At 39.8% G+C, this 17,514-nt stretch overlaps 1 protein-coding gene and 1 long non-coding RNA gene across 4 annotated transcripts in view; one reads left to right on the plus strand and one right to left on the minus strand.

The window, feature by feature from the left end:
• Positions 1–4,942: 4,942 nt before the first annotated feature.
• Positions 4,943–7,058, minus strand: LOC125082137 (uncharacterized). The gene is made up of 2 exons (XR_007121897.1): positions 6,957–7,058; positions 4,943–5,348 (listed from the first exon to the last, which is right to left on the minus strand). It is a non-coding gene; the product is annotated as an uncharacterized LOC125082137 (long non-coding RNA).
• The window catches only part of VAPA (VAMP associated protein A), a 97,069-nt gene continuing 85,592 nt past the window's right edge, over positions 6,038–17,514 (plus strand). Inside the window, exon 1 of one of the 3 annotated variants that reach the window (XM_047697403.1) lies at positions 6,038–6,344. In XM_047697403.1, coding sequence (XP_047553359.1) covers positions 6,266–6,344 — 79 coding nt within the window. In that variant the 5' untranslated portion in view covers positions 6,038–6,265. The remainder of the gene's footprint in view (positions 6,345–17,514) is intronic. The other 2 variants (XM_047697402.1, XM_047697404.1) reach the window with 2 other exon arrangements.

Genomic DNA, 17,514 nt, shown 5'->3' on the forward strand with positions numbered 1-17,514 from the left:
AGTTTTAGACTGTTAACTTCTTCAAGGCTGAAGTTAAGTATTAGTCTTCTTTGTGTCTGCCCGAGCCTACAGCACAGAACTTGGCCCCAAAGAAGCCATCAACCAACACCTGGAAAAAAGGAAAAGAAAAAATTATTTCCAGTTTAAATTTCAAGTTTTTCATTAAGAAGATAACATTTGGCTGTGGGTTTATTTATTTATGAATTAAAATGTTTTTATTAACATTAACTAGTATTAGATGCATATAAACAGTTTGGTCACTGGGCAAACGAGGCATTTGGCTATGGGTTTAAATGTTCAACAATTTACATTTCTATGGTTTATATTTCAAAGGAGATGTCAAATTTTGTGAACAATCATATAATAATCAATAAATGCCAAACACTATGCTAAGCACTTTATACAGATTATCAGTACTCAGAGACTATTAGAACTCAGTACTACCATTAGTACTATTAGTACTCAGTACTATTACTAGTACTCAGAGACAATATTAAATATAGGATGTATTGTTGCCATTCTATAGACAAGGCTATAGTGTTTAATTGCACAGTGATGGAGTCTGAATTCCAATCAGTCTGATGTCCAAATCTGTGTTCTTCACCCCACATGTACTCTAGGTTTTGTTAGGGCTATACAAAGAAGCCTGTGTGTTCAGAGACTATGAGAATCGGGCAAGGTATCAGATGTGGATTCTATGTTCACAGGCATCTTTTAATTTCTACTTGTGTGGTTGCCTTTAAGGATAACTATATCTGTGAGAGATAACACACTTAGAACTGCTAAGAATTTGGTTGCTTACAGGTGCTCTCACCTTTGCAATCTAGAGAAGGAAAATGAAATGAGCAAGAGAAGAAAATGGTTCAGTAACCAAGAATGGAGTTAATGAAAATGTACAATATTGGAGGCCAAATTACTGATCCAAACAGTACAAGGATACTTAGATATGCCCTGTCTTCAGCAGCTGACATGGAGTGGGATCTGGTGCCTGATGACAATGAGGGAGACGGATGTCCTCAATACGTTCCTGATGGAGGTTTAAATTGTTACAACCTGTTGGACAAGAAGTACACAATATAGCAATGCCTGGGGGGCTCATTTGGTTAAGCATCTGCCTCCGGCTCTGGTCATAATTCTGGGGTCCTGGGATCAAGCCTCATGCCAGGCTCCTTGCTCATCCGGGAGTCTACTTCTCCCTTTGCCTGCTTCTCTCCCTAATTGTACTCTCCCTCTCTCTCTGAGAAATAAATAATACAATCTTTAAAAATAAATAAGTAAATACCTTACAATTAAAAAAGTATGCAATATATACTGAAATAAGAAATATCTTTGATCCAGTGGTCCCAGCACTGGAAATCTCCCTTTGGAAATAAAAGCATTCTATGATTAAATATACACGTGTAAGGACGTTTATTTCAGTGCTATTGGTTGAGAGAAAAGCTTAGATCAATTTACATGTTCATCAATAAGGGGACAAATGGTTCTGTAGTAGGGTTATCTATTCTATGGATTTAGCTGTTAAAAGACTGAATTAGATCTTTACCAATTGACCTGGCCAGATATTGTTAATATACTGTAAAGTGAATCAAGCAATGGTCTGGTAATGTGTTAGAATTCGTGTTAAAAAAAAAAACAACCACCCCAAAAGCCAACTAGCTCTGTTTTTGTAAGTATGGATAAGGTTAGAGAGTGATATACGACTCAGGCAGTTAAACTGGTTACCCTAAGTGGAGTAGAAATTGGGAGGTGTAGGAAGAAACTTTTGGACCATCTGCTTTTTTTGGATTATGTCATCTGCTACAATGGCACAGATTGCTTTTACAGTATAAAAGATTAATAGAGAAAACACATATTCTTCAAATGATTCTTTGTAAACAAAGATGATTAATTTTACAGTTTTAACTGCTTTAAATGGTTATAAAAAGAAAAATCCCCAGGATAAGTCTTTTTTTTTTTTTTCCTAACTCTTCTTCCAGCCTTGATTTTATCTGGTGAAGTTCCCATCTGCCTTCTGTTGGAATCTATATTTCTCACCGAAGTCTTACAAATGTGCTGCACACAGTAAGCGCCACCTACAAATCCCCCTTTACATGACGTTGCATCCCTGTGATACCTCCTGGCCTTGTCCATTTTTTAGTGAGTTATCAGTCTCCGTTGTGTCTCTCTGTTTTAGACAGATCTCTTGGTGTTCAGTGACTCTGCTTCATTCCTGTTTGACCCCCAGCATCCTTGTCACTCAGGCAGGAGAATGGTTTGCAGTCCTTGCCTTCCAGAACAGCTCAGCAGATTTGTGCCCTATCGACTTCCTTCCTGAGCCACTCTCGGCTTCCCTGATGCCTCACTCTGCAGTACTCTGACATCATAAGCTGCAAGAACACAATGAAAGGAATGAGGTGTTTTTAACATTGGGAGGAGGGGTGGACGAGCAGGCTCTAGACTAGGCTCCCCAGGAATGACTCCAGGGCAGGACTGAACTGGCCTATCTGGGCAGCTGCCACCTTGGAGGCTGCACCTCTTGCCTCTGACCCAGGAATCAGGAAGCTGGACCCAAGAAAGGGCCACTGCTTTCGTTGACCTCCAACAACTGACTGTCTTGATATCCAGGAACCTAGTAAATGGATGCTGGAATGCTGGTGCTGAAAACTTCAAGTCTTGGGGGTTTTGCCTCAACATAAAAACAGCCAGAAGGTGCAGAAAGCTGATCTCTGTCTCACATCTAACTTTTAAGTCTCGTCTGAGTGTATCTCACTACTCAAACTTACTCAAGAACAGAATCCTAGCTGCAAAGGAGAGAGTTCCTGTTTGTCTCTCCTGCTTGAATGTAGCCCTGTGGGAGCAGAGACCATGCCTATTGGGTCCCCACTAAACCACCTGCAGCTTCCGCAGTACCAGGCACACAGCAATAATCTAACGTTCAACACGTGCAAGGAAACAGTGCTGGTTCCAGGCACTACCCCAAGCTCTTCACGTGCATTAACTCATTGAATTCTCCCAACAAACCTCAGATGTAGGTATTATTACTCTCCTCAGTTTACAGATGTAGAACAGGCACAGAGAGGTGAAGTAAGTTTGCAAAGACCGTACAGTGGTAAAGAGGACTTGAACCCAGCGTTCAGACTCTTACTCAATACACTTTATTGCCTCATGTTTATTTCAAGTATGCCCATTTCAACGTTGACTGAGTTGTATTACACAGTGGATTGATCCCATACAAATTCATAACTACAGAGTACTTTTATAGAGGAAAGCTTAACATGTTTAACTATGGAGATGGTTATACTTTGTTACCATTTGTACTGGTAGCTTTTTTTTTAATCCTTGCCAAACCTGTGAGATAATCTGTCCAAAGGTGAATAGCATTAGTGATTCAGTGGGTTGACATAATATTCAAGGACTTCATACTTCTTAGACTCATAAAAACTTCTTAGTAACCACAAAAATTTGCTTGAGTATATATATATGTATATATATGTGTGTATATATATATATGTATATATATTTGTATATATATACCTATATATACACACACACATTGAGTATGACTATATATGTATATATGTACTCTGTGTATTTGTTAATACAACATAGGAAGAAGATTGAATATTTGGCTCCATGTTTCTCCATTCCTAACTTAAATGTTAAATGATACATAAGTCAATTACATTTTGGATTGTCTTAATCACTTCTAGTTATCATTTCACTGTGGCTTTGGGAATAACAAAAATGCATGGGATGGAAAACTGGGCAACTTTCCCCCAAAGTTTAGCTCTGTTCCTGCCATGAGATGCTCTCATCTGTCTTTTCTTTCCCATATTTAACAACAAAAATAAAACTTGCTGTTATTTGGTAGTTCTGAGAAGAGTGTGATGATGTTTGTAAAGATCTCTGAACTGCTAGAAGAAAGGTATTAATAAATATCAAAGCATAAAATAGCATACTATTTAATGGGAATAGATGATTCAGGAGGACTCTGAGTCATTATTAAGGAGATGTTTTAAAATAGTAATGGAGGAATTATTCCAAAGATGTTTCATGGATTCTTAGATTACCAGATATTTAAATTCTCCTATAGTTCTAAGGCAATATGATATTTGAAGCAATATTGAAAAGACAAAAAGTACATTTCAAAGGTAATGACTTAAGATGGGCAGAAGTTTCTTCATTGTATAGACTGGAAAACTGGAGTACATCCAGTTCAGACTTCCCACTGAATTCATAGTGAATGGGTAGCCATTGTCCTGTTTGGGAGTGAGGGGGAACTTCCCCAGCATGCTGTACTTGCTAATTGCTGTCCCCTCACTGGGGATTCCCAAATGCTTTCCGGTAAGAGAAATGTCCATCTAGCTGTGGAGGAGCCAGTTCAGCCAAGGCTAATTAATTTGCCCATGGATAACAGTTCTTAGGCAAGTAAAAAAGAAAAAAGAAATTGCAGTTTGTGACAGCTTTAGGGCTGTCAGTTCACAGCTAAGGATGTGTGAGACACTATCCCGTGGAGTGATTGTCAATCTTAACGTTTTTTTTTTTTTTCAAAACCTTAAGCCGTCTCTTGACAAACATACGGTTTTTGTATTCTCCTTTGATGGTGATTGAAATTTCAAAATAAATTTTGTGAATAAAAATAAACCAAAGGAAAGACAAATTTAGAAACTACTTTTCCCGACTATTTAAGCACTCCTATCCTCCGAGGTTTTTCACGGCTTGAGATACATTCTTCTGGTGTAGTACAATCTTCCAATGACGCTGGGTTAGCTGTTCTGGAGAGCTATCCCCAGATGGGCCCCGAGACATGCATGGACTGAGCTTGAGAACTTGGGACTTTGTGTCTACACTTAGATTACTGTTCACTTGCTCATTTATTTTCAAGACAAACCGCGCTGTTCCTTCATGGCAGCAGCCTCAGCATGTCCTTTCTTTTGTGGTGCGTCCTAGGGACTAAAATTCGAGTAGTACCGTACAGGTTTATTTACGGCACATTCATTTGTTTCATTTGATGTTCCTGTCCCCGAGTACCCTGGCACTCGGTTAAAGGTTTGTCAGCACCTTTGCTCACAGACCTTCCTCATTCGGTTCGGTTTACTACACGCTATCCATAAATGATACAGATGGGATTCAGGTCCAACACGGGAACGTGACAACTGTTTCGGTTTGGGTCTATCACGAATAAAACCGAAGAACAGATGCCCGCAACTGAACGCGGTAGATTTTGACTTCTATTTCCAGCTCGTCAGATTTCCCCAACGGCGGGTTTGCTTCCTAAACGAGGGGTGTTTCCTCATCTGCTTTTGCATCACTGAATTGAATTCAGGAAGCAGTAGTCGTTGGATTGGAATACGACCGAGAATGTTGCCCTACCAATAGAGGGATGGGTAGATTTAGATGGAGAATAAATTGACAAATCCCGGCCTGTTTTCCACAGGGTGTATTTTATATTTCTAGGCGGGCGACCTCAGGTCAGTTTTCAAAAGTTTTGTTTTTTTTTTTTTTTTTTTTCTTTCCTTTTCAGCGCAGAGGAGACGCTCTCTGAAAGCCAAAAAGGAGTGTCAGCGCGCCCCACCCCATTCGCCTCCAACGGACCTCATTAGCCTTCCCGCCCACAAACAGCCACTACTACAATTCCCAGCAAGCATCGCGCAGGGTCCCAAAAGGACCAGGTCCCACTGGCATGCTGGGAGTTGTAGTGAGTGAGCCCGACTACTCTTTCCTTCTGTTAGGCATTCCCACTCGGAAGACGGTAATGCGCTGCGACAGCAGGCTCTCCAGTTTCGTAGTCGGAGCTAAACGTTACCGAGGATTGCGCCCTTCTGCCCTGCGGTGCGTACCGCATCGGTGCCACCGCGCTTCGTTCCGCCCTCTGTGCACGCCCCTTCCCTTGACAGCTCGAGCTCCGAGGGGTCGCGAGGCCCGGAGCGCGCAGGCGCAGCAGCCGGCGCCGCGCAGGGTAGCTCTCGAGGGCGGGACGAGCGCAAGAGGCTCCTGGCCACCGGGGCGCGCACGTAGGCACGCAGAGGCCGTCACGTGGGGTGCCGAGGATCGCAGTGCGCGTGGCCGCGGCGGCTGGTGTGAGGTTGAGTCAGTTGTGAGACCCAGAGCTGCTGACCCAGCGGGCGGCCCAGTGGCCCGGCCACAGAGCGGCAGGCGTCGGGGGTTCGGGAGCCGTGAGCTGGCCCCATCATAGAGCTCGGCCGAGCCGGCGCCGCCGTCGTTCCCCGCCCCCAGCCAGCAAACCGCCGCCGCGGGCGCGCCCCCGCTCTGCGCTGTCTCTCCGATGGCGTCCGCCTCCGGGGCCATGGCGAAGCACGAGCAGATCCTGGTCCTCGACCCGCCCACAGACCTCAAATTCAAAGGTGGGCTGGGACAGGGCTGCTGCCCGGGTGGGGCGGGCGGACGGCGTGATTTAGGGTGGGTGGGGGGGGTTGAGGGAAGGTCGGCGGCGGGCGGGAGTGAGCGTCCCCTCCCCCACGCCCCGGCACTTTCCATTCTGCCGTGGCTCCCCTCTCCGGCCCTCGGCCTGCCTGCCCCGCGTCCGGCCGGCTCCCTCCCTCGCCCGCTGGCGGCTCGATGCGCGCGCCGGCCGAGGCGAGGCGGAGGGGCCCGGCCCTGGCGCCGCCGCCGCCATCTTGCGGTCCCGCGGGGGCGCCTCCCGGGTGCTGCCCGCGCTGCTGCCCGCGCCTGGCTCTCGTCCTTGGCCCCCGGGGGCCGTCGGGCGTAGTCTGGGAGGGTGTGGGTGGGCGGTGACCTTAGAGCGTGTGCTCGGGTCTGCGACGGGAAGCGGGGGGGGTCTGGGGGTGGCGCAAGTGCGTCGGTCGCCGGAGCCGGCTGTCAGCGGCGGTGGGAGGCAAGGCAAGGCGGCGGTGCGGCGGCCCTGGACTTGGTTCCGAGAGCGAGCCACCCCTCCGCCTCGAGCAGGGGCTGGGTGGAGCCGGCCCCCGGCCCTTGCGGAGGGGGTTGCTGCCTACCTTTTTGCCTTGTTTAGAATTCGGCTGTCAGGTACGAGGAGAGTTAGGGAGGCGGAGAAGCCCGTGAAGTCCTCTGGTTATGACTTACCGGGTTGTGTTGGCAGAGACCCAAGCGCGTGCGGGCAGGAAAGCTATGCGTCAGCCCGGGAATTGATAGTAGTAGGTTAATAGTAGACGTCTTCCTGGTCCTCCCGTAGGACCTTTCAGCTTACCTTCCGCGCCGGGCGGACCTGGTGTTTGCTCTTGTTTAGCTCTTTAGCTTAGCTCTTTGGCTGCGGAATCTTCAGTGTTGGGGACTTTTGCCTCTTACGTTTGCGGTTTCGGAGAAGGTTGATGAGGTGTCACTCAGCTCTGGAGCGCTCTTAATTTACTTTGTAGCAATGCCTCTGATAAATTATAAGTCCGATTTGGTGATCTCACAGGAATCTTGAAGGGCTCTTTGGCCCATTTGTTTTTCAGTATGTTGGGTACCTTAGGGAAGAGAGTTAAACTGGCTTCTTTTTACGAATACCGAAAGCGTGTGGCGATCCAAAATGGAAAGATTCCTTCCTGTCTTCATTTCAAGTGTAAAGTGATTCGCTTTTTGGAAGGTTCATTATCTTGTATTCCAATTTCAGCAGTTACGATGAGAGCAGTTTTTGTGAAATGTGTAACCATTTCAGTGCTTACAACAAAATAAATCCTTTATTGTTGTAGAAGATTGAGTCCAAAGGAGAAAAAATTGCTCTCCATGGGCAACGTTTTAAATAGTTTTTAGGAATTTTAAAATATCGTTTTTTGGTATTAGAGTAATAGTGTATAGCTAGTTTATTTTGCAAGCTTTTTAGTACATTTGCAAATTTCTTTGAATGGAAATGGGACCTGCTTTTTCAGTAAGGATTTAGTTTTAAGACAACTCAGATATTTTGAGAGGCACTAAATGTATTTTATTTTAACAAGTTTGTGTGTGTGGCATTTCATATCGTTTTAGCTGAAAGGAAAAAAAAACCTTTGCGGAATCATGAAATTTCCTTAAATAGCCATTATCTTTGGTTGGAGGAATTTAATGTAAACCCTATAATGGGTTGTGTTCTTTTGAGAGGTTAAAAGAACTTTTACTTTTTGACAGGCTGAGTTTACAGAGGAAATTTCTCTACTGGATAACCATATGTATATTGCTATTAGGGACTTAGAAGCTTTTAAAACCAGTTTTAGGCCAGGAAAGGTCCACGGAATTTGAAGTTTTCAGCCTAGAAAAGTTGTAAAATGTTGCCAGAGTAAGAGACTAATAGTAGTGGAGAAGCGAGCTACAAAAACTCAGAACCCTACGCAATAACATTCATATGTTTCACTTATTTTAGGTCTTGTAGAGTTATTAGTCATGATTATAGAACAGGTTTTTCTTGTGTTATGGATGAAAGTAATTCCCAAGGACCATTTTTAAAAGTTTGGACATCAATAACCAGTTTTTAAAATTGACTTCAAAAAATATTTCATTGAAAAATTTATAGAGACATACTGAGTTGGGCCACTTATTTAGTGAACACTTACTGAAAGCTTTATGCCATCCCTGTATTAAGATTATTCAGCTGAGTAATTCAGCAATAATAAGTTTATATTTGGGGATTCAGTGCTAAACAAGATGGGGGAAAAGATTTACAGTTTGTAGTTTAATGGGGAAAGCACCCAGTAAAACAGTGAAACATTTTAGGTTTTATCTTTCCCCTTGAGGAGCTCTTGAGACTAGTGAGGGAGACCTAAAAGGCTTGTAGGTGCTATAACAGAGGCAGACTGGTATGAAGAGAGACCCCCACCCCTCACCCCCCAGGTTTCTTGAAAGAGGCTAATTTTAATTTTCATTTAGGGAGTAGAAGAAAAGGGTTGGGCAAGGGAGTGGTAGTTTACTCAACCACTGATGTAAAAGAATGTGTGGCTTATACTTCAGTGGTTTGCTGTGTGCTTCTGTTCTAAGGGGGGGATAATGGGGAGGATTGGGAAACAGGAGGGTAGGATGAATTAGGAGAGGCGACCTTTGGATGTCATTTGATTGCTTCCTTCCTTTATGTTTTTTTTCTAGTCAAGGGTAAATAGTTTGCTTTGATGGAAAGCTCTCTGTATTCCAGTGCACCGTTCAACACTAAGTAAGGAGACTCATTTAGAATCCACAAACTCCATATGCTTAGTTTGATGATGATATAAAGTCATTTCATTCTCACTTGCCCTAAATCATCTGTAATTTTTAGTTTAAGTCTGTTAAAGGATAGTCTTCAAAATTCTCTTACCTTTCAGTAGGCTTATTTGAATTCTTTTGAACTCAACATTTGACTAAGATGGTTTCTCTAAGAGGGACTCAATCATTCTGAGAATAGGTAGTGAATTTTTCTGTCATATGCATAACAGTCATCTTGATAGGAATTATCAGCACTTGGCACAATTATGGAGAAACAGATACCAGTTTAATACATTTTTATAAGTACTTTTATTAAAATTTTTTGCTTTATACAGTTGTCAGCATATGAAGGTTCTTTTATAAGGGTGTAATGAATTCTAAGGTAGCTCTTTTGTTGCTTTCGTAAAGAAAAAGAGGTAGATATTTTCAAATTCTGTTTAAATCATGGCAGTAATTTGACCTAGAGTTCAGATTTGAAATTTGATATTATATCTGAGATGATTTTTTGGTCCCATTATAATTTATTAAAATTAAATTTTTTCCAGTTGTATTATACAATTTATTTGTATAGTAGTATTGTAGTTTTGGAGAGTAGTTGGAAGAAAGAAATTTAGAAAATGCTAAAATAAATTGCCAAAGTATTCTTCCTAATAATAATCAGAGAAAGGACAGTAGACTAAAACCATTGTGTTGAAGGTGGTCCATAGCAGTATTGAGCCAATAAAGAAAATTAGGCTCTCTTAGGAACCAAGAAACTGTTATGTGTCCGCCAGAGCATCTTTGAATAGCAGCACATTACTAAGAAGTCCAAGTGAGGATGTAGAGTTCTACTCTTGGCACACTTTTAGGTCTTTCAGATCAGCTCCTGTTTCACAGTGGCTTCATCAGATCCCTGGGGTGATTTCCCCAGCCTTTTCCTGGGCTACAGACATCTTATTACTTCATTCCTTAAAAGCTTTCGAGTAGCTCTTGATTGCCCCCTGGATAAAAGTCCGTTTTTTGTTGTTGTTGTTGTTTTGTTTTTTTAGTATGGCATTTAATCCCTTCCGTGAAATGCTGTCTCCTCTTGTAACACCTGTTCATCTGCACACATCCATACTTTTCACCCTGAGAAAGAAAAACCCTTCTCATATCCAAGCTTGTTTGTTCTCTTTTTGTTGGTTAAGGTAAAATCCCTCATGACTCATACTTAGACCGTGTTTCCTCGGATATTTTCCCTCTCATGTTTTCAACCACTGGCTTCTTCCTTTAAACATACAAATACACATAAGTTTTTCATTTTAAAAACAAATAAGCAAACAAAATAACTTCTTTGACTCCCAGCTCCTTCTGGTATTTGTCCCTTTCTCTCCCTCATTTCCTTTGCAGTCAGACTTCCCAGAAAAATTGTCCCTGTTCACTGTCCAGTTTCTCACCTCTTGTCCACTGTAGTACTGCTTCTGTCCTCACTGCTTGTTGATTGCTGATCGCATTGAGCATTTCCAGTGCTTCTCTCTTTGGCACTTGACATTATTAACAATTTTTCTTTTTAAAAACTTAAGTCTTTTGACTTCTGTGTAATTGTCTTCTAATTTTCTTTGCTGTCTTTTTTGTTTCATTTGTGGGCTTTTTCTTAATTGCTAATGTCTCTGAGATTCTGATTTGGTTTTATCTCTGAACTTTCCTTGTTCAGTCTCATTGTTTTGATGACTTCTCTTCTTTGCTCTCTCTTTGCCCATGTTGGTTCACACCCAAATTTATATTTTAATTGAGACTTTACAGTAGTCAGTTTTAGAATTGCTTATTGACTGTCTGGATTTGAATTTTAACTCAAGACTTTTTGCGGGGGAGGGGCAAAGGGAGAGAGAATCTTAAGTAGGTTAGGAGCCCTACACAGAGCTCATCTCACAGCCCTGAGATGAAGAGCTGAGCCAAAATCAAGAGTTGGGCTCTTAACTGATTGAGCCACCCAGGCACTCCTTAACTCAGACATATCAAATTTTTTTATAACCCAAGTTTTTTATAACCCAAGTGGATTTTTTATAACCCAAGCCTACTAGTCTTCCCATATTTTTAATATTCTGTGGCATCATGATTGCTTATACCAGAAATACTCTGTATATCTTTTATTTTTATTTATTTATTTATTTATTTATTTTTTAATTTTATTATTTTTTTTTTTTAAAGATTTTATTTATTTATTTGACAGAGAGAAATCACAAGTAGGCAGAGAGGCAGGCAGAGAGAGAGGAGGAAGCAGGCTCCCTGCTGAGCAGAAAGCCCGATGTGGGGCTCGAACCCAGGACCTGGGATCATGACCTGAGCCGAAGGCAGCGGCTTAACCCACTGAGCCACCCAGGCGCCCCATATCTTTTAATTAAAATTTGTATTTCTTCATCCCAGAGATAACTCTTGAATCTCTTTTAAAACAACTCTGCTTTTAAATCTATTCATTTTAATTCATTAAATTATACAATAAAGATTTGAGTTTTTGCTATGTGTAGTAAGTGTTGAATTAGTGTTAGAACTACAGTTTTGAATAAAACAGAATCTTTGTTATTCATGAGGCAATTCCAGTGAGAGAGATAGACACCAATCTGGTTATCAGAATGAGGAGATGTATCTATGAAGTAGTGTGTACTGCTATGAAAATGTGAAATAGAAGACTTTGGTCTGGAAAGAGAAGACACAATTGTCTAAGATTTTCTAAGAATGAACAGTTTCCTGGGTGAAGAAGAATGGAAAATGCAGTAGGAGTTGCATGTATTTGCAAAGATCCTGTGGCAGGAGGGAGGATGAAACATTTAATGTTACTTAACATGTTAAACTAACATCTCATGAGTGTTGTGCTGGTTTGTTGGTTGAGTAAGGAGTTTTGTTTTTATCCTAACCCACTGAGGGGTTTTAAGTGGGGGGAATGGTAGAGGTAGAGGGAATGGAGTGATAATCACATACATATTTAAAAAAAAAAGCCCGACATAATTCTGGCGACAACATCAGATAATATTAGAGGGGAAACAGAGATGAATTAGACAGTTGTTATGGTCCAGGCAAGAAGTGACAGCTTGGTCTGAGGTATTGGAGATGGTGAAAAGTTAGAGGGTCAAGCCAATGAGACTTGGTGGTCTATTAGATAAGCTTATGCAGAGTAGAGGTATCTTGGATGTCTCTAAGATTTCTGACTTACGCAACTGGAGGAATGGTGGTGCTGTGCGCTGAGCTAAAAAAAGAAACACTGGATATTTGAATGAGGACCACATGTGTTTTACTTGGGGTGTTTGGGAGAGTGATAGGAGGAGGATCCTGATTTCATTAGGTATGTTAGATGTTTTTAGGTCCTTTCAAGATAATTAATAAAAGGTAACTTAGTAGGTTTTGGTTATATGGATGTGTTACTGAGGGAGAGGTCTGGGGTTTGGATAATTACTTTATTTTGGGTGATGATCTCTTGTCTTTTTTCTACTAGTCTGTAAATAGGCCTGCTTTTCACTAGTGTCACACTGCTGCTAGAACTACCCTTTGTAAAATGCAAACCTGGTATTATTGCCCCTTTGGTTAAAGAACCTGGCATGTTTTCCCATTATGTAGATGAAAAAGTCCAAAATCCAATGCCTACCTCTTCATTTCTCTTCATAGCTCTGGTTACATGAAACCATTTCCCCATACGTTTTAAGCTGTTGCAAGACTTTGCACAGACTCTGTCCAGAGTATTGTTCTCCCTTATATTTGTCAAGCAGTCTCCAGTCCAGTCTTCACTTTTGTGAAGTCTTTGATTTTGAGGTCCATGTTGGTCGTCACCTTCCTTCTTCAGGCCACTATTGAAGCTTGTGCTTATCTGTAATATCACATTACATAGTATTTATGCTTGTGTATTTTTTCTCTCCCAAACTGTAGGGTTAACTATTTGAGGATATACTTGTTTTATTTTTATGTCCATGGTAACAGGATCTGGCATGAATGATGTCTCCGTAAATGTTGATTGCGTTTGTAGGACTCCCATGATTTCTCCTATAATTCCATGGTTTTCATCTTGGATCTCTTTTCAGTGGGGTTTTCATCTGTTTTTGCAGGTAGTTGTGTTTTCAATTTTTTTTTTGTTCCACAAAACAGATTGTAGGGTATTTTGTTAAAAGCTGACTAACCATGAATCTTTTTCATTATTTTGCTTCACCCTTTTTTGTTTGTGAAGTGTGAAGCAGGACTAGGTGATTTCCTGGATAGTTTTTCTGGCCTTAAAGGTTTTGAATATGTGTGACAGCTGAGAACAAAAAGAAAACAAGATGTTTCTGTAAGTGGACAGATATATATAAGGAATTGGGAAAACTTGATTTGTTCTTGAAGGTTTGGTATTTTGTGATTGTTAGTGCTGGTAATTTTTTTGTTGGTTTACTGTATTAGTTACCTTTTAATTTCCTTTAGGTAAGACCTTCCTTCACCATGCAGAGGTGTTCTGTGAGGAGAGTCTGTTAGCAAGCACCCTTTTATTTTCTCAGAGGCACTTTCTGCCCTCTCTTTTTCTTGTGCTTTTGGATCTTAACCTTGATGGACTATTCATTGGAGTCCTAGCTGCCTTTCAGAGGAGAAGGTGGTTAATGTTAATACAGAATGAATCTTACTTTTCTCAACTGTTAAAAGTTGTTTTAAAAGAAGATTAAATGTAAGAAGGTTGCTCTTACTTGCAAAAGCTTATTTATTTTAACTGAAATGTGACTCAAATAACTAGATAAAAAGTTTAAAACTTCTTATGAAAGCTTTTAAATATTCATAAAAATACTGTAATGAACCTTTATACTTAAATCTAATAACTTCATATCCTTAAATTTCATAATCACAGCAGTGTATCACGTTTGTTTATTTTTTGTATGTTTGCTACTGGGTTTTATTTTATTTTTTTAAGAATCAAATCAGCATTTATTTGAATGAATAAATAAAAGGACGTCTCTGAAGTGTCTGAATTACAAAAATAAGTTTCTCACAGGATTTTTCTCCTTTGCAAATTTTTAAAGGTATATATATATATATATATATATATATTTTAAAAGATTTTGTTTATTTATTTTTTTAATTTATTTTTTTAACTTTACTTTTTATTTTTTATAAATATATAATGTATTTTTATCCCCAGGGGTACAGGTCTGTGAATCATCAGGTTTACACACTGCTACTGGGTTTTAAATGGATTGTGGATATCAAACATTTCAAACCTAAATACGTGAGCTTGCTTTTTTAATAAAGGGACATTTTCTTTACATAATTATAATGTCATTATCTTAAAACCAAAAATAATTACTTAATATTGTTTAATATTTAATCTATTGAAATTTCCCTAATTGTACTTCTCTTTTTAGCTGTTCAGTCTTCTGTGTATTGCATTTGGTTGTCATGTATCCAAGTCTTAATTTTAAACACCGCCTCTCCCACCTCTTTTTTTTTTTTTTTTTTCTTTTTCTTGTCATACTATTTACTCGTTGAGAAGATCAGGTTGTTCAGTAGAATTTCTGATAATCTATATATGTCTGAAATGTGTTTCCTGTAAATTTGGATTTAGATTTGAAGGCTTGATTAGATTTAGGTTTCAGTATTTATTGGTAAAAATACTTCATGGGTGGAATTCTGTCACATCAGGTATAGTGTCCGGTTATCCCAGTTTTAGTGATGCTGATTTGTGGTAAAAGCCTTCATATAGAAGTTGTGTAGATATGAGCCTATTTCTGGTAATATGTGCAAAAAAAGAGATTGGAAAGAAAATGTTAACAGTCAGTTAGCTCTGCTTTAGGATTCAGGTGTCTTTTGTTTTTACATTTTTACTTTTCTGTGTTTTCCAGGACTCACATTGAACATGCATTGCCCTTTTTTTTTTTTTTTAAGATTTTATTTATTTATTTGATACAGAGAGAGAGATCACAAGTAGGTAGAGAGGCAGGCAGAGAGAGAGGGGGAAGCAGGCTCCCTGCTGAGCAGAGAGCCCAAAGCAGGGCTTAATCCCAGGAGCCTGAGATCATGACCTGAGCCCAAGGCAGATCCTTAACGGACTGAGCCACCCAGGTTCCCCTGTGTTGCTTTTCATGAGCGAGAAAAACTTAAAATTATTTTACCAGTCTTAATACCTTTAGAAGATTAGATCCCAAAGTCTTCATTTGTTCTTCCTGTATTACTTACTTTTATTTTTAATTGGTAATTTAAGTCTTTTACAGTCTGAGGTCTTTTTTTTTTTTTTAATATGTTGTTATAGGAAGGTAAATAGGAAAACAAGTATAATGTTTGCAACCTTGCAGTAACATTTTACAAATGAAGTTATATAAAGACAAATAGAAAACCATGTGCATCTGAAAGTAAATCTAATTTATAGCTATCCTGTAATAATTTACAAATCATAACTGTATGTTAAATGTGTTGTTTCTTTGAGCTCTTACTATTGGCATCAGTTGATGTTCTCTTGTGAGAAATATGAGAAGTGAGATTTGTTTGGGGGTATTTATTTATCTGAGAATGGCTCCTGCAGGTACATTTTTAGGATCCCTTGTCCCCCGGTGTTGACTAGTCCAGTGGTGAGCACCTAACCCAAGGCCAGCAAATATAATGCTGGTGACTGACCAGCCAGAATTTTGATACCACTCCTTTAAGCACACTTAAAGGTAGATGATAGGCTTTAGGTCTTTAAAATAGGCTGATTTGTGCCAAGTCTTAAGCAGAAGCAACTAGTTGAGAGAGAAGAGGGGAAGAAAAGCTGGCCAGAGATCTTGTAGTCCCAGGAATCCGTTTCTCTTGAATGAAGGCTCCTTTTTTTTTTTTTTTTTTTAATATTTATTTACTTATTTTAGAGAGCGCGTGAGTGGAGGGAGAGAGCATGTGCATGAGTGGGGAGAGGGTCAGAGGGCGAGACTCAAGCAGATGCCCTGCTGAGTGGGATACCTACACTGCCAGGCTCAATCCCTTGATCCGTGAGATCATGACCTAAGCTGAAACCAAGAGTTGGATAGCTCACCCAAGCCCCCCAGCGCCCTGCGGCCTCTTGTTTTAAGGTCAGTTATACTTCATTTCCTGTGTCATTGAGACTTCTTATATCTTTATAATAACTTAAGTATGATTTTGTTCTTCATAATCAATTCATTGCTTAAACAAGATTGGACTTCATAATTTGTGAAAATATTTTCAACTTTGTGATGGTCACACATTTCACTTTATGAAAATAATCTAGATCAGTGTCTTAAATTTTTATGGAAAAAACATCCATATAGTTATTTTTGATGACTTACTTGTCATTAATATACCATAGTTTACGGGGTGCCTGGGTGGCTCAGTTGGTTAAGGCCTCTGCCTTCGGCTCGGATCATGATCCCCGGGGTCCTGGGATCGAGCCCTGCATCGGACTCTCTGCTCAGCGGGGAGCCTGCTTCTTCCTCTCTCTTTCTCCCTGCCTCCCTCTCTGCCTACTTGTGATCTCTTGTCTGTCAAATAAATTAAAAAACAAAACAAAACATTCAACCTTAAAAAAAAAAACATATATATATATATATATATATATATACACACACACACACACCATAGTTTGCTTAGCTGTTGTTCTGTTTGGAATTTGGAATGTTCTTTATAACTAGAATAATCATGAACATTTTGTACTATTTTCAAAATTCAGGTTAAATGAGTCTAGTTAATGTGTATTTTATTTTATTTTATTTTATTTTTTTTAATGTGTATTTTAAAGAGCTTTCTAAGGATTCAGTTGACATTTTTAAAAATAGAGATGTTAATTAAAAAGAATTGTTAACATGAGAGGACTTTAAAATACTTAGCTTGTAGTGTAATTCGATAGGTTTCTTATGGCCCTACATTTTGACAGCTTTTATTTTGAAGCTGTGTATTTCTCTCTCTCTCTCTCTCTCTATATATATATATCCATTTATACGTATTTACCCCGGTACTTGGATAATCTGACGAGTTGGAGTGACTGCCATAGCTTTAAAGGTATAGGGTATCTTTGTTTCCTCTTTAGTTGTTTTCTCTATAAAATCAGAGATACTTTTATAACACGGGGGAAGATGAAGCACTTGGTCTTGTTTTCTGAGTACTGTTCCCACTACCAAAAAGTTCACTAACAGTTGATCCTCAGAAGGTGTGTTTTTCTGAAATTTTTCAGTACCCCCCCCAGCAAATAAAAGGTATACATGTTAAAAAGTCCTCCTGATCATAAAATTCTGGACACTAAGTTTGGATGGAATACTTAATGTAGTGAATTGAAAAAGGATTGAAAAGTGTAAAGCAAATAAAAATTACTGAAATGTTACCATCTAGAAATAACGACTGCTAACATTTGATGTATTTCTTATGTTTTCTGTGTATAATTGTACACACTTCCTGTATTTTTGTTAATATTATTGTGATCATTTTCTTATGAATATGATCATTTTCTTCTTCTTTTTTTTTTTTTTT

The sequence above is a fragment of the Lutra lutra genome, chromosome 12 (genome assembly GCF_902655055.1).
Source record: "Lutra lutra chromosome 12, mLutLut1.2, whole genome shotgun sequence".
NCBI lineage: Eukaryota > Metazoa > Chordata > Mammalia > Carnivora > Mustelidae > Lutra > Lutra lutra.